At 45.2% G+C, this 22,435-nt stretch overlaps 2 protein-coding genes across 3 annotated transcripts; both read left to right on the forward strand.

Moving 5' to 3' along the window:
• The first annotated feature begins 6,233 nt into the window (after positions 1–6,233).
• Positions 6,234–11,816, forward strand: LOC123442928 (glutamine--tRNA ligase). 2 transcript variants are annotated; one of them, XM_045119114.1, is made up of 22 exons: positions 6,234–6,609; positions 6,821–6,868; positions 6,960–7,031; positions 7,194–7,293; positions 7,517–7,612; positions 7,708–7,769; positions 7,857–7,958; positions 8,045–8,137; positions 8,310–8,462; positions 8,543–8,598; positions 9,035–9,212; positions 9,305–9,502; positions 9,590–9,688; positions 9,759–9,890; positions 9,967–10,103; positions 10,220–10,319; positions 10,407–10,502; positions 10,697–10,797; positions 10,921–11,026; positions 11,137–11,226; positions 11,318–11,447; positions 11,533–11,816. In XM_045119114.1, the coding sequence occupies exons 1-22, from the start codon at positions 6,469–6,471 to the stop codon at positions 11,628–11,630; spliced, it is 2,388 nt and encodes a 795-aa protein (XP_044975049.1). In that variant the 5' UTR covers positions 6,234–6,468; the 3' UTR covers positions 11,631–11,816. The 2 variants fall into 2 exon arrangements, with proteins under 2 accessions (XP_044975049.1, XP_044975050.1); XM_045119115.1 differs by lacking the exon at positions 6,960–7,031.
• A 2,504-nt stretch (positions 11,817–14,320) lies between these two features.
• On the forward strand, positions 14,321–16,205 carry LOC123439496 (berberine bridge enzyme-like Cyn d 4). Its single transcript, XM_045116211.1, has one exon. The coding sequence runs from the start codon at positions 14,412–14,414 to the stop codon at positions 16,002–16,004; it is 1,593 nt and encodes a 530-aa protein (XP_044972146.1). The 5' UTR covers positions 14,321–14,411; the 3' UTR covers positions 16,005–16,205.
• Positions 16,206–22,435: the final 6,230 nt, after the last annotated feature.

Genomic DNA, 22,435 nt, shown 5'->3' on the forward strand with positions numbered 1-22,435 from the left:
TTTAGGGTTGCGATGCTTATGTGAAAAAGTTTCAGTCTGATAAGCTCGAACCCAAAGCGGGTAAATGCATCTTCATAGGATATCCAAAACAGTTGGGTACATCTCCTATCTCAGATCCGGAAGCAAAGTGTTTTGTTTCTAATAACGGGTCCTTTCTCGAGGAAAGGTTTCTCTCGAAAGAGTTGAGTGGGAGGGTGGTGGAATTTGATGAGGTTAGTGAACCGTCACTTCAACCAGTGTGTAGCAGGGCGCAGGAAGATGTTCCTGTAGCGCCTACACCAATTGAAGTGGAAACTGATGATGGTGATCATTGAGCTTCGGATCAAGATACTACAGACCTCGTAGGTCGACAAGGTCGCGTACTACTACAGAGTGGTACGGTAACCCTGTCTTGGAGGTCATGTTTTTGAACAACAATGAACCTACGAGCTATGGAGAAGCGATGGTGGGCCCAGATTCGGACAAATGGCTGAAGGCCATGAAATCCGAGAGAGGATCCATGTATGAAAGCTAAGTGTAGACTTTGGAAGAACTACTTGATGGTCGTAGGACTGTTAAGTAAATATGGATCTTTAAAATAAAGACAGACAATGATGGTTAAAAGTCACCATTAAGAAAAGCTCGACTTGTCACAAAGATGTTTCCGACAAAGTTCAAAGAGTTGACTATGCTAAGACTTTCTCAGTCGTAGCGATGCTAAAATTCTGTTGGAATTATGTTAGTAGTTGATGCATTATTTATGAAATATTGCACATAGGATGTCAAAACATTGTTTCCTCGACGGTTTCCTTGAGGAAAGGTTGTATGTGATACAACTAGAAGGTTTTGTCGATCCTAAGGATGCTAACAAGTATGCAAGCTCCAACGATCCTTCTATGGACTGGTGCAAGCATCTCGTAGTTGGAATATACGCTTTGATGAGATGATCAAAGCTTTTGGGTTTGTACAAGGTCTATGAGAAACTTGTATTTCCAAAGAAGTGAGTGGGAGCACTATAGAATTTCTGATAAGTATATGTTGTTGACATATTGTTGATCGAAAGTAATGTAGAATTTCTGCGAAGCATAAAAGGTTCTTTGAAAGGAGTTTTCCAAAGGAAGACCTGTATAGAGCTATTTGAACATTGAGCATCAAGATCTATATAGATAGATCAAAATGCTTAATAGAACTTTCAAATGAAATGCATGCCTTGACAAGTTTTTGAAGTAGTTCAAAATAGACCGGCAAAGAAGGAGTTCTTGGCTGTGTTGTAAGGTGTGAATATGAGTAAGACCCAAAAGCCTGACCACGACAGAAGAAAGAGAAAGGATGAAGGTCGTCCCCTATGCCTTAGCCATAGGCTCTGAAGTATGCCAAGCTGTGTACCGCACCTGATGTGTGCCTTACCATGAGTCTGTCAAGGGGTACAAAAGGTGATCCATGATTGAATCACTAAAACAGCGGTCAAAGTTATACTTAGTAACTAGTGGACTAAGGAAATTTTCTCAATTATGGAGGTGATTAAAGAGTCCGTCGTAAAGGGTTATGTCGATGCAAGCTTTAACACTAATCTGAATAACTCTAAGTAGTGAAAAGGATTCGTGTAGTAGAGTAGATATTTGGAGTATTTCCGGATAGCACGTAGTAGAAACATCTATAAGATGACATAAAGATTTGTAAAGCACACACAGATCTGAAAGATTCAGAACCGTTGACTAAAGCCTCTCTCACGAGCAAGACGTGATCAAACCCCAGAACTATATGGGTGTTGGATTCGTTAAAATCACATGGTGATGTGAACTAGATTATTGACTCTAGTGCAAGTGGGAGACTTTTGTAAATATGCCCTAGAGGCAATAATAAATTAGTTATTATTATATTTCTTTGTTCGTGATAATCGTTTATTATCCATACTATAATTGTATTGATTGGAAACTCAAATACATGTGTGGATACATAGACAAAACACTATCCCTAGTAAGCCTCTAGTTGACTAGCTTGTTGATCAAAGATGGTCAAGGTTTCCTAACCATAGACAAGTGTTGTCACTTGATAACGGGATCAAATCATTAGGAGAATCATGTGATGGACAAGACCCAAACTATGAACGTAGCATATTGATCGTGTCGTTTTATTGCTATTGTTTTTTGCGTGTCAAGTATTTATTCCTATGACCATGAGATCATATAACTCACTGGCACCGGAGGAATACCTTGTGTGCATCAAACGTCACAACATAACTGGGTGACTATAAAGGTGCTCTACAGGTATCTCCGAAAGTATCCGTTGAGTTAGTATGGATCAAGACTGAGATTTGTCACTCCATGTGACGGAGAGGTATCTCGGGGCCCACTCGGTAATACAACATCACACACAAGCCTTGCAAGCAATGTGACTAAGCGTAAGTCACGGGATCTTGTATTACGGAATGAGTAAAGAGACTTGCCGGTAACGAGATTGAAATAGGTATGCGGATACCGACGATCGAATCTCAGGCAAGTAATATACCGAAGGACAAAGGGAATGACATACGTGATTATATGAATTCTTGACACTGAGGTTCAACTGGTAAGATCTTCGGAGAATATGTAGGATCCAATATGGGCATCCAGGTCCCGCTATTGGATATTGATCGAGGAGTGCCTCGGGGCATGTCTACATAGTTCTCGAACCCGCAGGGTCTGCACACTTAAGGTTCGATGATGTTTTAGTATAGTTGAGTTATATGTGTGGTAACCGAAAGTTGTTCGGAGTCTCAGATGAGATCCCGGACGTCAGGAGGAGCTCCGGAATGATCCGGAGGTAAAGATTGATATATAGGAAGTCCTGTTTTGGTCACTGGAAAAGTTTCGGGCTCATCGGTAGTGTACCGGGAGTGCCGGGAGGGTACCGGGACCATCGGTAGGGATGTCACGCCCCGAGGGGCCTTATGGGTTGTGGGAGGATACAAACCAGCCCCTAGTGGGCTGACATAAGCTCCCACTAAGGCCCATGAGGTTTGAGAGGCAAAAACCCAAAGGTGGAAAAGGTGGAAAGGGTTTCCAAGTGGAAAGGAGGAATCCTACTCCTAGTAGGATTGGAGTAGGACTCCTCCACCTCCAATTTCGGCCAAACCTTGAGGGTTTGAGACTGCCTCCTCCCCTCCCTCCCTCCTATATATAGTGGTGATTTAGGGCTGATTTGAGACAACTTTTCCCACGTGCAATTCAACCCTAGACCACATAGTTCTACCTCTAGATCGGATTTCCGCGGAGCTCGGGCGGAGCCCTGCAGGAGTAGATCATCACCACCACCGGAGTGCTGTCACGCTGCCGGAGAACTCATCTACTTCTCCGTCTTGCTTGCTGGATCAAGAAGGCCGAGATCATCGTCGAGTTGTATGTGTGCTGAACGCGGAGGTGCCGTCCGTTCGGCACTAGATCGGAACGGATCGTGGGACGGTTCGAGGGACGTGAAGACGTTCCACTACATCAACCGCGTTTTTTAACGCTTCCTGCTGTGCGATCTACAAGGGTACGTAGATCCAAATCTCCTCTCGTAGATGGACATCACCATGATAGGTCTTCGTGTGCGTAGGAAATTTTTTGTTTCCCATGCAACGTTCCCCAACACTTATTTCATGTCCGGTCGCTGCCTCCTTGTGGGACTTGATGCGGAATCACTACCCTCTTCCGAACAGATCTTTGATCAAATGGACATGCAACGAATGGCTATTTCAGCTCCTAGAAGAATCTCACGTCTCCATCCCTAGCAGAATTTTAATGGTCCTCTGGCGATCCTGGTATGTTAGGAATGAATTGCTCCACGGTAAAGATCCCCCTCCGCAAGATGTCTCATGTTCTTTCCTGCAAAGTTATTATAACACCTTCACTCAGATATCAAGCAGTGTGGATGAGATTATTAAAGGAAAATCTCCGCTGGTTAAGGATCCAATATGTGTGCCCGTAAAGCCTATACCACGGTTACCTTGGCCTCCACCTCCGGTTGGAATGGTGGCGTTGTCAGTGGATGGTTCATACTGTGCGACAGATGGATCAACAGGCTCGGGGATGATTCTGAGGACGAGTGTAAGTGCATCTAGTGCCCCTTAGTGATTTTGGTGGTTTGAAGACTTATAGGTTAAGTATCTAATGTGTTTATTAGTGTACACATGATCTATAAGTCATTGAGGAGTTTGAGATATTTGGTGAATATCGACCCCTAAACATATATATCTTCGGTTGAAGAAATTGGTCTGAAGCTGAAGAAATGAATCGCGAGGAACCTGCGATGGAATTGATATTCCTCATGAAGATACTGAAATTGAGGAATTCGGTATGTCCTGAAGAAAATCACTTTGAAGACTTTGAAGCATGAAGATTTACTCTTTCTGTTTTATTTTCTTCGCATTTGAGTAATAGGAACACCGTACTGTTAAAGGGGGTCGAAGTTACACTTTGGAATGAATTTCCTCATGATGCTCAACCCAAGCCTAATCCTACCAAAAGCCTCAAGTGAGGAATACAGTGACATGAGGACTATCACAGTTGAGGGTTCCAACCGTTTCGATAGCCACGCCAAGTCATTGGTCTTATCCACTCCAACGGTCATATTATTTAAGGGCATTAGTGTCAAATCATGTCGGGATGCTCCCATGCTATAAATAGCCGCCCCCATAACCATTAGCTGGTTGGCTGCTCCATTAGAAACTCACACTTGTCATAAGAGCAACCCAATTCCTCAGAATCTTCGAGAGTAATTCATCAGTGAGGAAATACCCCATACACCGAAACCACAAACCAAACCTAGTGATTGAGCATCACTGAAGAAGTTGTTCCTGTGTGGGACTGAAGCCTTTTACCTTTGAGGACTGTGCATCCTCCAGACGGTTAGGCGTCATGGTCTAGAGCTTTCGAGCAGTCAATTGTGGATCGCCGGGTGACCAAGTTTGTGAGGGTTTGGAAGTCTGCCCTGAAGACTTACCACGAGTGTTGGGCGAGGACTGTGTGTTCTTAGCCCAAGGAGAACACGGTAGGGACTGTGTGTCCCGGGACTGTGTGTCCTTTGGTTTCAATACGAAGCCGCTCCAAACCAGATGTACGACTGTCACAACAGTTGGAACTGGGTCATCAACTACTGTCTTCACTGAGAAACGGGTTCTAATTCCTCAACTCCTTACTTTCCTCAAATTATGTATTGATGACTTTCACTGCTACTGTTTGAAGAATTTGCTGAAGACTTTCTCTGAATTTCCTCAACCCCAAATTCTTCACGTCAGTTAATCCTCATCTGTATTTTGCGTGCCTGCTCACAGTGCAATCTGTTTTCACATTCCTCACTCTCAAAAACTGCTGTTGTGAAACTTTGCACTTATGATCCTTTACTGTTTCGGCTGCAAGTTAGTCATCAGTGAGGAATTTCCTCAAAAGGAATTTCCTCAGTGATGAAATTCTAAAAATCTCCTATTCACCCCCCTCTAGTCGATATAACGCACTTTCAACGAGGACGAGTGAGGTGATATTTGCTGCGTATCGGAAGTTGTTCCATTGCAACGATGCGCTTGAAGCGGAGTTACATGTTGTTCTTGAGGGTATTAAGCTCACCACTGAGCATTCCGAAGCTACACTTATGGTTCAATCGGATTGTGTTGCTGCTATCAACGCCTTAACGGATGCTTTGTTGGATAAATCAGTCTATGGTCATATGATCCAAGAGATCAAGTTTTTTTAAGTGATAGGGTTTTTATTCCTGTTAAAGTTTCTCGCGATCAGAATAGAGTTGCAGACTGTTCAGCGAATTATGAACGATGTGGGGACAGTACAACTTGTTGGCTGGGCCACTCTCCTCCTTGTTGAGAATTGTAATTCTGTTATATTGGAATAAAAACCTATGACTTTCGTAAAAAAAAGAACTACCCACATGAAGAAAAAGGAAAAGAAGAAGCACATGTTGTCCCAATTGTCAAACAAAACAAAACAAAACAAATGCTGTTATTGGACCTAAGATTTACGCACATGACCCTAGAAAAAATGGTTTACGCACATGACCCTACAAAAAATGATTTACGCACATGATGATCCGTGTTCCTTTTGAGAGTGGATGTTTATCCGGCCGTGGAAAGCGATAGCCGTGACACGTCTCGAAACAAGCGATGCTCGAGAACCAGGCTCCCCACAGAGAACAAGTTCCGTGGCGCCCAAGTGCCAACTTTTATTGTTTTGAAGGGTTTTATAATTACCCAAGTGCCAAGTGAGCGACACATACCGTGGCCGCCACGCACATCGCCTCACACAACCCACGCGCGGGAGCCCACCCGCGGCATGGGCCGCCGGAGGGTTTACGTGCGGGCTCGCGTCAGAAACCCCCAACGCCGCGCACACTTTCCCCCAATCCCCCACACCTCTCTCGCTCGCAGCATCCCTTCCCTGTCCGGAGACGCCTGAACCCCAGCTGCGGCGCGCGCACGCGCACGGACACACACCCGACCCCGGAGCCGGAGCGCCGGCGGAGATGGTCGACGGGGAGAAGGCCTCGGCCCCGCCCCTGCTGCGGCTGGAGACGCTGCTCGCGCTCGGCCTCGACCAGCGCACGGCCGAGAACGCGCTGGTCAATAGCAAGGTCACCGCCAACCTAGCCGCCGTCGTAGCCGAGGTACACAGCCGCCTCCCGTCGTTACCCGTGAAGCACTCCCTTGATTTCGACGAGCGCTGCTCTGCTTTGCACCTGCCGCTAGGGTTTGGTTTCTGCTCGTCTGCGCTGCAAGTTGCGTTTGGCTTACCCTGACCAAATCGGCGCCACTTATAATCTCTGGGAAGCCCTGCCATGTTTTGCCCCTTTTAACTGTAGATCTGCACATGAACAGGCTGGGATAACTGGATGCGACAAGTCCGTCGGGAATCTTCTGTACGCAGTGAGCACCCGCACCAATTTCCCCTGCTAAATTTGAGAATCCTTATGACGCGTGTGATTTATGTTGGTGCACTTGTTCGTGAATGAAACAGGTTGCCACGAAGTACCCAAATAATGCACTTGTCCATCGTCCTGCTCTCATTAGCTACATCGTTTCGACCAAGGTATATATATATCTGCAGCCCATTCATGTTTCAATCCAGTTTCAACGCACAGTTTGCATTATCTGTTCTTTACTCTGAGCTCAAGCGAAGAACTAGTAATGTTTCAGTGCTTCTTTCTCCTTATGCCGTGGACCTGAAGTATTTCTTGCCATGTCACTTCAGATCAAGAACCCTGCACAGCTAGATGCTGCTCTGTCGTTTCTTACTAATACCGGTCCTGAATCTTTGGATATTGGGAAGTTTGAAGAAGCCTGTGGTGTAGGTATGTTTTCATTATCAGAATACAATTATATTCTTCTGCAAATTATAAATCATGTCTGCAAATTCACTGACTGTACACTAAGCATTTCTACCAGTGTGATTTGAGTTTGTTCGGATGATAAAAGAATATTGAATTAGTGCACACTGTTTTATGATCAGGCATTTTTTAAGCCACTGCTTCCAGTTTACCACCTTATTTATTATAATACAATCTGTGACTGCAGGTGTGGTTGTTTCTATTGAAGAGATTCAGTCAACTGTCTCTGAGGTTCTGAAGGAAAACCTGGAAGCTATATTGGAGCAGCGCTATCACATAAATGGTTTGGCTTCCATTTCACTTTTATATTACTGAATTTTCTGATTTATTACTAGAGGGAAGATAACTGGTCTTTGATCCTGCATTTCCTTCTCCTAGTTGGTGGCCTATGCGGACAGGTCAGGAAGCGGCACCCCTGGGGCGATGCCAAGGCAACAAAGGTGCAAAATGATCCTGATTAAATACTTGAGTGTCTGGTTGTATTGCCTCGCCTTTATGTTGAACCACTTCTTTTTTTGCTCTTACAGGAGGAGATTGAGAAGAAGCTTGCTGAGATACTAGGTCCGAAGACGGAAGCTGACAATGTAAAACCAGTGAAAAAGAAGAAGGAGAAACCGGCAAAAGTTGAGGTTGGTGAGCTGAAGTGGATCCTTTGGGTTCAAAATATGACGATTTGATTACAGAATTACTTAGTTATGGTATCCGTGAACTTCAGGAGAAAAAGGTTGCAGTAGCCACTGCCGCCCCACCATCTGAGGAGGAATTGAATCCTTATACAATATTTCCCCAGCCAGCGGAAAACAATAAGGTACCGTAGATTGTGAGATAAATTGATTAAATTTCTGTTATTGTCATGCATCTCAGTTGTGCACTTCCCAAGTAGTTATCCTTCTCGTAAGCACCTTGATTGACTATCTGTTGGAGCTTTGGGTGTTTTGAGAAGTTAACTTAAGTCGTCTTGATTTCTTTTCACGAGCTAGGTTCATACAGAAATATTCTTCAGCGATGGGAACATATGGAGGGCGCATAACACGAAGGAGATATTAGAGAAACATCTTAAGGCAACTGGTGGAAAAGTGATGACGCGTTTCCCACCAGAACCTAATGGATACCTTCATATCGGTCATGCTAAGGTTTAATGAAAAACGTTCTCATATATGCTACTTCCCTGAAACAGGAAGATGATTATGCTTACATGCTTCATCTCATTCAGGCTATGTTTATTGATTTTGGATTGGCTAAAGAGCGAAATGGTCACTGTTATCTCAGGTAACAATATATGAATTTCCATTTGGAACAGTTTTCTCCTGCTTGTCATTTTTATATACTTTTTTGGCCTGTTAATGTTGCTCTAAGGTCAATTTTATGCCAACTATTTGTTTTATGTTCTCATTTTTGCCTTGATCATGCCATTGAATAAATACCGGAAATGGTCTTTGAATTTATGCTTGTTCTCTTATATTAGACTCCCTCTGTCCCAAAATTAGTGTCGCTGATTTGGTACAAAGCTGTACAACTTTGTACTAAATCAGTGACACTTGTTTTGGGACGAAGGGAGTACTACAACTGATTAATTATATCTGTTTTTGATCCTGAGTTCTAATTACTTTTGCTTGGTACGTAAATGCTTACAAACAATTCTTGCTCTTTTAGTTTTTGCATTCTCATCCATGCCAAAATGAGCTGCTGTCTATTTGAATTACAGGTTTGATGACACAAATCCAGAAGCTGAAAAGAAAGAATATATAGACCACATCCAGGAGATAGTCAAGTGGATGGGGTGGGAGCCCTATAAAGTTACATATACAAGTGATTATTTCCAAGCTTTATATGAGCATGCAGTTGAGTTAATACGGAAAGGGCTAGCCTATGTGGATCACCAGGTTTGTTTGCTCTTCTCCTTTCTTTATCATGGTGCAATAGTTAATTAGAAGAAAGGGGAGTGTGTAGATACTGACTAGTGTATGCTTGCCAGACTGCAGAACAAATCAAGGAATACAGGGAAAAGAAGATGGATAGTCCATGGAGGGACAGGCCCATTGAAGAGTCTTTGCAGTTATTTGAAGACATGCGGCGTGGGTTGATTGCTGAGGGTGCTGCAACTCTCCGAATGAAGCAGGACATGCAGAATGATAACAAGAACATGTCTGATTTAATAGCATATAGAATAAAAGTAAGGGGTGCAACGTTGCAGCTCACTTGATGAATTTGAATGTCCATCTCATACAATACAAAATTCAAATCTTTGGTGCCCATACAGTTCACTCCTCATCCACATGCTGGCGACAAATGGTGTATCTATCCAAGCTATGACTATGCTCATTGCATGGTGGATTCACTTGAAAACATTACACATTCTGTAAGTTCCTTTCTTGAAATACCTTTGCCTCGCTTGAACTATAACTTGACTGATTGTGGTTTTTTGTTAGTTGTGCACGCTTGAGTTCGACATACGCCGCCCGTCATACTACTGGCTACTTGTTGCCTTGGGTTTGTACCAGCCACATGTTTGGGAGTATTCGAGGCTAAACATATCACATACTATGATGTCCAAAAGAAAGGTATGTTAAAATAAAGAGAGAAGATATATGTATTTGATATGTACTTATTGATATCCATTTCCTTGTTCTGTTACAGTTGAATCGGCTTGTGACAGAGAAGTGGGTAGATGGGTGGGATGATCCTCGTTTGTTGACTTTGGCGGGACTGAGGCGACGGGGAGTATCAGCAACTGCGATCAATTCATTTATCCGTGGAATTGGGATAACGAGAAGGTAAATGCATGAATCATTGTTAACAAAGGCTCACATGAACCGTGCTTTGGTCTATATGCTCAAGCTTTAAATCTCCGTTTCTGCTACTGATTTCCACTACTTCTTTCTATATGCAGTGACAATAGCTTAATTCGTGTTGACCGTCTTGAATATCATATCAGAGAAGAACTGAATAAAACAGCTTCTCGAACCATGGTTGTTTTGCATCCTCTAAAGGTTAGGCACTCGGTTCCTGCTGCAATTCACTTCATGTCTTCAGCCTTTAGAAGTTCCTAACACACTCACCCTTTACTAAATTATTAGGTTGTAATAACCAACTTGGAAGATGGAAAAGTCATAGACCTTGATGGAAAAAAGTGGCCTGATGCTCCTGCTGATGAAGCATCGTCCTACTACAAGGTGCCTCTCATGTTTAGTATATGATCAGAAGAATAGGTTTTGTTGCTATGGCACAAGTTACTGAAAATTCTGTTTCAAGACTGCAATAAGAATGTAGTAGCAATGTAAATGTTGTAGGTTTACCGCATCTTTGCTTTATATGTTTATACTCTGTGTCTATGCTAAATAATTTCTCATGCACTACCTTTCTACAGGTTCCTTTCTCAAAAATTGTCTACATTGAAAAAACTGATTTTCGCGTGAAAGACTCGAAAGATTACTATGGGCTGGCACCTGGTAAATCTGCCCTGCTGAGGTAATTGATTTGGAACTACTGTTCTTTTGTCAAGAAAGTTGAGCTGAAATTACTTGGCTGTTGTAGTTCACCTACTCCATATGTGCATGTTTACAAAGTGATACATGTGTATTTAATTATCAGGTATGCATTCCCGATAAAATGCACAGAGGTTATTTATGGTGATAATCCAGATGATATTGTTGAAATTCGAGCCGAGTATGACCCCTCAAAGACCTCCAAACCTAAGGTAAACGGTCACTTGAATCTTTTCAAACCTTACAAATTTACTTAGGGAGTTGAGACACACACACACAAAAAGAACATTCTGGATGTTGACTTGGTTTGCAATTTGTCCAGGGTGTTCTGCACTGGGTTGCCCAGCCAGCACCTGGAGTTGAGCCATTAAAGGTCGAAATAAGATTGTTTGAGAAATTATTCTTATCGGAGGTATAGTTTTTCTCGCTGTTCTTGCTGTCATTACAGATGTGTATAGCACTGGAAAGTCACTTTCTTGTGAATGTCTTTCTTGATCTGTTAGAATCCTGCCGAATTGGAAGATTGGCTTGGTGATCTTAACCCGCACTCGAAAGAGGTTGTAAAGGACGCCTATGCTGTACCGTCACTCGCCACCGCGGTTGTGGGCGACAATTTCCAGTTTGAGCGGCTTGGTAATCTCTGTACCTCTGTATACCGTTGGCATTCCTCTCTGTATTGCTTGATGCAACTGACCACTCGTCTTGAATGTAATTCCAGGCTACTTTGCTGTGGACACGGACTCGACTCCCGAGAAGCTTGTGTTCAACAGGACTGTAACCCTGCGCGACTCTTATGGGAAGGCTGGACCCAAGTGACTGTGACTGCAAACTCAGTGGAAAAGATCCAGTTTTTCTTGATCAGAGACGCAGAAAACAGTCATGATATAACATGCCAATGGCCAAGAGGCCCTTTTTGTTTTTGTTCTTCATACTGGCTTGTGATGACTATTATAGTATGTTTTTGTTTCAATCAATCAAAATTTGGATGATCGTATGCTCAAATAGTTGCTCGGATTACCTGCCCGTACTGGTGCGGTAATATATCTTCAGCCGGAGTTTTCCGTTTCTTCATGACCCCCCCCCCCCCCCCCCCTAAAATTTCTGAAAATCACTTATCGGCGGTTTCGCGTTTTCATTTTGTCTCAATTGTCCCACCACAACCACATGGCATTACACCAAAGAGCACGCTTGCCATTCATGAATTTATTCAGCGTGTTCTTTGAGATGCCAGTGGTGCTCGCCGGTTTCCTTATGGACAATGGGCATGCATTTCATTGGGGCGTGTGAACTAGTTGATATATTTTTAAGAGCCCGTAGATTCCATTCAACTGATAAAAAGTCCACCATTCTTGAAGGTTACACCACATGACCTTTGGACTTGGATTTGCCAGTCATCTTTGCCTTTTGAGCCCAGGCTCATCTGCATCCCTGCTGTGTAAAAAAATCAAAACAAAATTTAAAGATAATATGATGCACGAGGTTCGTTTCAATTTTTGTATAATTTGAAGATCTGTGCAACTTTTGGTAAAAAAGACAAATTCAGGATCTCTAAAAAAGTTTACTATACATGCGATGTCTTGACCCGATTTGTTTTCTTACCGAGAGCTGCTCAGATGTTTAAATGATACAAAAATTAGGTAGAGCGAACCCCACACATCAAATTATCTATCATTCAAAAAACTTTTGGATTTTTTTTGATTTTTTTAGTATTTGTTTTGAATTTTTTATTAAACAAGTGTAGATGAACCTCGACATCAAAACGTTGCACTCGGTATCGATGCACTATAATGGTTTTCGTTGTTTGCAAGGTTGTGTGCGGGCAAAGTCCTCAGTCCAACTATATCATCAATGGTTATAATTACAATATAGGATACTTTGTCCTGCATGGACGACTTTCGCCAAGACCATCCCTAAACTAAGGGATAACAAAAAACATTCACTTTGCCAAAAGATAAGAAAATGCTAGCAAGGATGTTGAGAAGGCATTTGAAATGCTTTGAACCTGTTATGCAATTGTTCATGGACCTGCTAAACGAAGGGAGTAGTTGATTAAGTATTGTGTTGTCTGTCTTCCATTGTTTTGAGCAATCTATGTATAGAAAAAAAACTCTTAAATTCAGCTGAATGATTTCTATCTCCTTTAAACCGTTTCTCCCGTTTGACACGCACCCTGTTGGGCCTAGCCACCGTTCTCCCTAGTTTTACCTTATCTCTTGCTGAAACCTTCTCGCCCACATCTTCTCCCCTTCTTTCCCCTCTTGTCTCTCTCGTTCCTCAAGCTCCCACGGCAAAGAAGAGATGCCCCCCCCATGTCAATCCCCGTTGCTACAAATCGAAGATTGCCCTCGGAGCACATCCCTGTGCATCCCGCCGTCGGAGCCCACAATTGTCGTGTCCCACCACAAACAACCGTAGGTCCCCACAACTCCCATAAGCACTGCTGCAGCGTCCATCGCCATGGCCACAGCCACCGCGCTAAGAGCTGGTGGTGCGAAGGCGCCCTTGTTGCAACCTATGTTGAGGAGTCGACCCTAAACCCTTAGTACTGCGAGGGGGCACCACCACGCCATGCTGCAAGGTGCACGTCTCTCTCTACCGTGTGGTCGCAGTAGCGATGCTGTTGCAAACCGGAGGGGGCGACGACGACCGTCGTTGGAGCAAGGGTGGTAGCTACATCGTCGGTGTTGCAATGAACACCGTCGGGCCACCGGAAGCATAGCCGGTGCTGCACTGGAGCTTGGCCGGAGTTGCAACGGAGCGTCACCGGAGCCGTCGGTGCTGTGTTGGAGCTTCACCGAGGCTGCAATGGAGCTTGACCAGAGTTGCAGCGGAGCTTTGCTGGAGCCATCAATGTTGCGTTGGAGCTTGGCCGGAGTTGCAATGAAGCTTCGCCAGAGCCGTAGGTGGTGTTGCGTTCGAGCTCTGCCAAGGCTGTATCGGCGGTGGGTTGAAGCTGCTGCTGCGTTGTCGCCGTGATCTCGTATGCTTGCTAGGCGGATGATTTCTTAAGAAAAAAAGACCTGAAAGCACATATTTGATGCCTGCGGTTGAATGATCTCCTCCTATCCCTGTCCACCAACATGTCCGGTCTGGACATATGTGCAAACATTGATGAGGTCCGTTTTGGCGATTCACATTGGAGTTGCCCTTCGCTTCAAATCATAGAAAGTCTTGACTCCTCTTCGCACAAAACGTTCATGTTTTGTGTGCCTAGTTGATTAATTAGTGGAGTGATTCGTTAACTAGTTGACATTGATCTCACAAATGTACTGTAGGAATCAAATCAGTGGAGTAGCTTAACTACTACTAGTACAACTAGTTCTTCGTTTAGCATCAACCACGTCTCGGGATGAAGCCCGTCATTAACACTCACGGTTGACGTGATCAACTTACATTGCGAACGTGCGCGCGGCGAGGAGACAAAGATGAGGTCAAGTCCTCAGGTCAACCATACTAAGCATCATTTAGCAAAGTCAAATCATCATCAAACTCGTTATAAGCAGCATTAGCCAGCTCCATAACCATAATAAGCTCGGCTGCCATTAGCAAGCAGTCTCCACTCCACTTAGTCCACTGCACCGATCGAGCAAATCATCCATGGCTGTCTCGACGACGGCAGTGCTGTCACTGTTGCTCGTCGCGTGCTTCTGCTGCGACGTCTTCCTCCCTTCGCTAGCCTCCTCCTCCGAGGAGAACTTCGTTGCATGCCTGTCGGAGAAGATACCGGGCGAGCTCCTGTACACGCAGAGCTCCAGCGGCTTCTTGTCCGTGCTGACGGCCTCCGTCCAGAACGCCAGGTTCGCGACCAACGCCACGGTGCGGCCCGCGTGCATCGTCACGGCGTCCGACGTCGCCCACGTCCAGGACGCGGTCTGGTGCGGCCGCCGGCACGGCGTGCGCCTCCGCGTGCGCAGCGGCGGGCACGACTACGAGGGCCTCTCGTACCGGTCCGTGCGCGCCGAGGTGTTCGCCGTGCTGGACCTCGCGAGGCTGCGCGACGTGCGCGTCAGTCCCGGGGAGGCCTCCGCGTGGGTGGACTCCGGCGCTACGCTCGGGGAGCTCTACTACGCCGTCGGCATGGCCAGCCCCACGCTGGCGTTCCCGGGCGGCGCGTGCCCGACGGTCGGCGTCGGAGGGTTCTTGAGCGGAGGAGGCATCGGGCTGATGATGCGCAAGTTCGGCACCGGGGCGGACAACGTGCTCGACGCCAAGATCGTCAATGCCGACGGCGTCCTCCTCGACAGGGCCGCAATGGGGGAGGATCTCTTCTGGGCCATCCGGGGCGGAGGCGGCGAGAGCTTCGGCGTGGTGGTGTCGTGGAAGCTGAAGCTCTCCGTGGTCCCTCGGACGGTGACGGTGGTGAACACCGACAGGACCTTCGACGAGAGCACCGCCGCCGTCCTCGCCAAATGGGAGACGCTGGCGATCAGGCCGTTCCTCCCGGACCTGACGATCCGCGCCGTGGTGCAGGGCAACAACACCGTGTTCCAGACCCTCTTCCTGGGCAGCTGCTCGCAGCTCATCTCCAAGATGGACGCCTTCTTCCCGGAGCTCGGCACGACGGCGGCCGACTGCAGGGAGATGAGCTGGGTGCGCGCCATGGCGTTCATCGTCCTGAGCAGCAAGGACGTCAACGTGCCACTGGAGGGGATGCTGAGCCGGACCAACAACCTGAGCGGCTACGTGAAGAACAAGTCGGACTACGTGCGGTGCGCCGTCGGCAAGGCGGGGTGGGAGCGCGTCTACCGGGAGCACCTGTCGCGGAACGGCGCGCTGATGATGATCATGGAGCCGCACGGCGGCGTGGTCGGCAGCGTCATCGCGGACTCCGCCACGCCGTACCCGCACCGGAGGGGCGTGCTCTACAACATCCAGTACGTCACCTACTGGTGCTGCGCGGCGGACGGCGGCGCGGCGGAGGCGGCCGCCGGGTTGATCAACGGCCTGTACGGGTTCATGGAGCCGCTGGTGAGCAGCAACCCGAGGGAGGCCTTCGTCAACTACCGCGACCTGGACATCGGGCAGAACGCGGTGGGCGACGACGGCGTGACGACGTACGAGAGCGGGAGGGTGTGGGGGGAGAAGTACTTCATGGGGAACTTCCGGCGGCTGGCGACGGTGAAGGGGAAGGTGGATCCCGGCGACTACTTCAGGAACGAGCAGAGCATCCCGCCGCTCCTAGCCGTCTAGCTAGCTAGGCTCTGCAACGAGTGAGTGAACTTTAAGAAAAAAGTGGTAGCGAGTGAAGGCTGAAGAGTGCGGATTGATCGTGTACGCCATCCAACGTGCATGCATGAATGCGTGCATGGGCGTCACATTGTGTTTGTCTTGAAAAGGAATAAAGATATGTAAGTGGACCAAGAAGGTTTTAATATGAGTCCATTTTCTCCAGCCGTGTTTTCTCCTCCTGTGTTGCAAACGGGACCGAGCCTTTTTTATAAAGCGTGTTGTGGCGAGGTTAAGGTTTGTTGTCATACGTGCACGATGACGACATCTGATGTTAGGCATTTTAGATCGGCTTAATGGTGACGATTGAGGGCACTCGTCGTTAGGACACGTGCATAAAGACTTAGAACAAGTATAATAAGGTACAGTCAACAGGCTGTAAGGATTAAAATACTATATTTTTGTTGAGTTAGATGAGAGAGAAGATGAAAGAGAAGGGAAGCGGGCTCTTCGTGAAGAGCCAGCTCTAGCACGTGCTCCTAGGTGCTTTGTGAGAATGAGAGGTGGGCCATATATGATAAAAGTAGCATTCTTTTATAGCTAACTATTGTACAAGTTAGCTATAAGATGAGTTATAAGACTGTTTATAGCCAACACTTGGATATACTATTAGCCATGCTCTTACTAGTGACATCAATAAGGTCAGGAAGGCTCCAGTATAAACAGCGCTACATGAAGTGGTCATTCGATGGTTCAGAAACTTTAGTGTATAATTTATGTTTCTAATAAACTTTTATAATAGGTAAGTGTCTTTTCGAAAAAAGAATAGAACCAACTATCAAATCTAGTATAAACTGTCCCCCATTGCTCTAGTAGAGTAGGGTCAACTATCTTAGGGTTTTGGCATGAAGACCATCACTACCTTGTTCTCTCTGCCACTATTAACACATTTTTCTTCTTCTTTCGATAAGGTCGCTTTATCGACTCATAATGTAGCAGCAAGGAGACAACACATAATGAGCACACATCGATGCTCTACACGACTATGATGTACATAGACAACACAATGCATGTTGGGAATTAGCACACAAATGCATTTGTTGTTATCTGAAAACTGCAGGGAAAACAAAGTAATCTCAGCACCACATCATGTACTAACTCAAGAATCGTTGCTTAGCACGGAAGAAACATATGCAACAATATATATGGAGGAGAAAATATTACTCAGCAGTCAAGGCGCTCGTGAGACAAGTGTCTTGTGACAGGAGTAACTTTCTGGACAACAATAATCATCAACAACAGAGATACCATATTTTTACGTGGAAAGCCCCTCAACTTGAGAGGAAAAACCACAGGCCGAAGCCACCCAAATCCTCTTTCACTATTATCAAATGTGGGATACAACAAGTTTCTTCTTTAGATAGCACTAGAGGATCCCATACATCAAGATTTCTAAATCTTGGATGAACACAACAAGATTTGGGGCTCAAGAGCTAGGGATTGGAACAATCTCACCAAAGAGAGTGGAACCACAGCTTGAAGGAGACAAGGTAGTGGATCTGGATCATCACAACCTTGGGGAGGAGCTCCCTTTGCTTCTTCCTCCAATCTTTCTCTTCTTTCCTTTCTCACTTGGTTTTTTCTCTTCTTCTCGAATGGAGGCTGAACTAATTTTCATCACACTAGGTGGTGGCTGTTGGATGGAGGATAAATCATCCCATCCACTCACGTGCAAACACCAAAATGACCCTAGGTCATAACCCTAATGGGAAGTGTGCTTCTACACCTCTTTTGGGCTGCCTAAAAGGCCTCAAATGGTCATCTCCTTACAGCCCACATGAGGAGGATACCCCAACAAATCACCCCCTCCGACTCATGAGGGGGCAACGCCATGCCCCCTACCTTGCAACATGCCCGTAGCTTCTCATTTGGCAATATCTTGGTCATCATATCCGAACCATTGCCGTCGGTATCGATCTTATCAAGTTTCAGTAACTTGGAACTCACAAAATCTCGAATCCAATGATACCTCACATCAATGTGCTTGGTTAGAGAGTGATAGCTTGAATTCTTGGCAAGGTGGATAGCACTTTGACTGTCGCAAAACAAAACATACTTCTCTTGCTTCATGCCGAGCTCTTGCAAGAAGTTCTTCATCCACAAAACTTCCTTGCGAGCATCAACTGCTGCTATGTACTCAGCTTGTGTAGTTGATGCAGAAACACATTTCTGCAATCTTGGTTGCCATGACACTGCCCTCTTGCATAAGTCATCGAGTATCCAGATGTGGACTCCTTACGATTCTTGTCACCTGCATAATCTGCATATGTATAGCCCTGCAATACAGGATCACCACTTCCAAAGCATAAACAAGATGTAGAAGTTCCCTTGAGATACGTGATAATCCACTTCACTCCTTCCTAGTGAGCTTTACCTGGATTTGTCATGAACTGGCTAACAACTTCAACTGCATAGGCAATATCAGGCCTAGTGCATACCATGGCATACATCAAACTGCTCACAGCTGATTAGTAAGGTACTTTCCTCATTTCTTCTTTCTCCTTCTTGCTTGTAGGACATTGTTCTGAATTTAGTTTGTGATGGCTTGCAAGCGGAGAGATAACAAATTTTGCATCTTTCATACCGAACCTTTCAAATACCTTATCAATGTATCTTTCATGTGAGAGCCAAAGCAGCTTCTTTGATCTATCACGAGAGATCTTCACACCAAGTATTTGCTTAGCTGGTCCTAAATCCTTCATGGCAAATGATTTACTCAATGCCTTCTTGAGGAGAGAAATCCTCTTTGTGCCATTTCCAGCAATCAACATATCATCAACATACAACAAGAGAATAATGAATTCACCCTCGGTGTACATCTTCATAAAGACACAATGATCAGGTTGTGCTTTCTGGTAACCAAGCCCAGTCTTTGAAGACTCAAACTTCTTGTACCACTACCGAGGAGCTTGCTTCAAGCCATATAAACTCTTCTTAAATTTGCAAACTAAGTGCTCCTTGCCTGCAACCATGAATCCTTCTGGCTGCTCCATGTATATCTCCTCTAGGTCACTGTCACGCCCAAGATGCGACCCTACCCTCAATTTGGCACGAAGGCCTCGTCAGGGATAGAAGCGCATCTCGTCGTGTCGCAAGAATGGATATCATTACAAGTACATGTACTGAAAAGAAGAGATAAATATATAGAATTGGTTTACACTCGCCACAAGCTACATCAGAGTCACAACAGTACATTACAGATTCATCAAGAGTAAGAGCAGGGTCCGACTACGGACGAAAACAAACGACAAAAGAAGAACGACGTCCATCCTTGCTATCCCAGGCTGCCGGCCTGGAACCCATCCTAGATCGATGAAGAAGAAGAAGAAGAAGCAACTCCAAATGAACAATCAACGCGCTCGCGTGAAGTAACCTTTACTGTACCTGCAACTGGTGTTGTAGTAATCTGTGAGCCACAGGGGACTCAGCAATCTCATTTCCAAAGGTATCAAGACTAGCAAAGCTTAATGGGTGATGCATGGTTAAGTGGTGAGGTTGCAGCAGCGGCTAAGCATATATTTGGTGGCTAACTTACGAATACCAGAAATAAGAGGGGGAAGATCTACGCATAGCGGACGTGAACTACTGATGATCAAATGAATGATCCTGAACACCTACCTGCGTCAGACATAACCCCACCGTGTCCTCGATCGGAGGGGGAACTCACGAAAGAGACGGTCACGGTTACGCACACAGTTGGCAAGTTTTAATTAAGTTAACTTCAAGTTATCTAGAACCAGTGTTAAACAAAGTTTTCCACGTTGCCACATAACCGCGGGCACGGCTTTCCGAAAAGATTTAACCCTGCACGGGTGCTCCAACTAGTCCATCACAAATTACCACAAGCCGCATAGAAATCCTCAATCACGAAGCTCGCGATCTCGTCGGATTCCCTAGTGGAAAACCTCAACTCTGAGATTACCCAAAGCATCACCGGAATCCCGATGCACAAGATATCTCGTCAAAGGTAAAACTAATCCAGCAAGGCCGCCCGGCGTGTCGACGATCCCGATAGGAGCCGCGTATCTCGTTCTCAGGACACGACGGATAAGCGAAGCGTACGAGTGCCAAACCTCAAGTTTCCTCGCGGTGGCCCCGCATGATGCTCTGTTTTGGACCAGCACCATCAGCACTGGCTCTCCCTGTATTATGTAGAATTACTCCTCGGGTAGCGCTAACTCCCTATGCATTTCAATTTAACAGAATTATTATGTTGGGCAAATGTAGTACCAATGTTGGGCCTTGCCAGACCAGCTTTAATCTAAAACGAATTATCAAGGGGGTCCCCATAACAACCCCGATCGTGTTAGGAGCGCTTAATTATGGAACATAACACCGGTAGCCGAAACTAAGGGGGCAAAGGTGGAACAAACACCATGCTAGAAAGGCCGAGCCTTCCACCTTTTACCAAGTATATAGGTGCGTTAAATTAAATAACATTTAATAGGGTGATATATCAAGGAACCCATGTTAACACATGGAAACAACTGCACCTGCAACTAGCAACGCTAATAACAAGGATAAGCAAGCGGTAACATAGCCAATCAGTGGTTTGCTAGGTCGAACAGGTTGAAGGTTATCATGGCATTGTTGAGAGGCTGATATTTAACATGTGGTAGGCAACGAGACATAATCGATAGAAGCGGTAAAACTAGCATGGCAATGATAGTAATGGTATCTGGGGAAATGGTCATCTTGCCTGAGATCCCGCTTGGAAGAAGAATGCCTCCGTGAAGTAGACGAACCGACGTAGTCGAACGGGTCCTCACAATCCGACATGTTGCGGAACTCTATCGAGACGAAGCAAACCGGAAACACAAATCAACACATGGAATTCACCACATGGTGCAACAACACAAATGATGCATGAGCAGCTGAATACATGAAAGTCACGTCATGACAATTCGCAACAACCAAATACTACACATTAAGTGAAGTTCAATATGCAACGAGTTGCATATTGACGAAACTCCACATTTATTTATTTAGCTATATCTCGATTAGATACACGACAATATTAAATGTGGTTAAACATGGCAAGAGGTGAAGCGTAATTAAACTACCTATCTAGGCATTTTAAATGAGGCCGGAAATGACATATAGCACCTCCGAGACGACCTCACATGTTAATTTACAATTCTCTCCAGATCTGAACTAACGTATTTAATTGGTTGTTAAACAGAAAAAAATAGGTTCACGTGATTCTACGCGTCGAGACAAGCAATCTACACATAAAGAACATCTTCAACGGAGCTACGGGTCAAAAGTTACAAGCACCGCAAGATATGATGACATGAATGCAATAAGTGTGCAACGACGCCTACGAGCACTTAAAAACATGCAACCAGCAAGAGAAAATGAAACTACACGAGATTCTAAGCAAGTTTCATGTAGGACACGATCAAAACGGAGCTACGGTTCAAAAACTACGAGCAAAACAAGAAATCACTACAATCTGCCAAAATCAGCCACATAGCATTTTCTACGCCCCACAACTACGGCTACACAACTCCGATATGCTCAATCAAGGCATGGCACGGAAGAGGGCAAGAAGCACTACTACAAACAACTAACAACAACTAGCATGGCATCATGGATCACTAGGGGAAGAAGACACAAAATGGCATCTCACACACTATTTCAGACTTAGTGAAAATTACACCTCATGAAAGTGCAGTTTTCGATCTGAAGCTATATTGACAGCAGCAAAACCTATAGCTACAGGACTCCAAATGGTATGAAAATTTTCAGCATACAAGAGGAACACAAGGGGTACAACTAACTCCATTGGACCAACCTCAAAAGAGCTACAGATCAAAAGCTAGAAGCAAAACAAACAGCACCAAATTATAACAGATTCCAGACTTAGAAATATTTCAGCTCCTCCGAATCAGCACTATTTCTAGCAACTTGAGAGCAAGCAAATCACACCTAAACATGCATTTCTATTGCAACCAAAAATACCGGGGGCTAGACAAAACATCAAAGAAGAACTCCCTAGTTGACAACTCCTTCAAACGAAGCACGGAATAAATCCTACGAATTAAACAAAAGGGCATCACGGCAAAATATCGCGCGAACTAACTTGTTCAAAAGCTAAAACTAATTGCACAGAAAAATCACATGGATTTTTCTACCCCGAAAACATATAAAACATGTGGGGTTGCACAAAAAAATAAAGCCACCCATAAATGCGGGAAAATAACCTATATACGGGAAAATAAACTAGTGGCAATTCCCTACATGCAAAAATACAAATGACCGCTCTAAAATGCATGGAAAAATGGTTCCTAAATCATGGGCATTTCTAATACGGCATTCGAGCAAATCGATCACGCGCGGAAAATAAATGCGGGCACTTTCCTATTGAGACATCACGCTAAACTAGGCGGTAG

The sequence above is a fragment of the Hordeum vulgare genome, chromosome 3H, assembly GCF_904849725.1.
Source record: "Hordeum vulgare subsp. vulgare chromosome 3H, MorexV3_pseudomolecules_assembly, whole genome shotgun sequence".
Lineage (NCBI taxonomy): Eukaryota > Viridiplantae > Streptophyta > Magnoliopsida > Poales > Poaceae > Hordeum > Hordeum vulgare.

What these genes read in the sequence shown, in the direction of transcription:
- LOC123442928 (XM_045119114.1), top strand. Translation starts at nt 6,469, where the DNA reads ATGGTCGACGGGGAGAAGGCCTCGGCCCCGCCCCTGCTGCGGCTGGAG. An exon ending in TGAAGAAGCCTGTGGTGTAG is followed by an intron (nt 7,294 to 7,516) that starts GTATGTTTTCAT and finishes CTGTGACTGCAG; the next exon opens with GTGTGGTTGTTTCTATTGAA. An exon ending in GGTAAATCTGCCCTGCTGAG is followed by an intron (nt 10,798 to 10,920) that starts GTAATTGATTTG and finishes TTTAATTATCAG; the next exon opens with GTATGCATTCCCGATAAAAT.
- LOC123439496 (XM_045116211.1), top strand. Translation starts at nt 14,412, where the DNA reads ATGGCTGTCTCGACGACGGCAGTGCTGTCACTGTTGCTCGTCGCGTGC.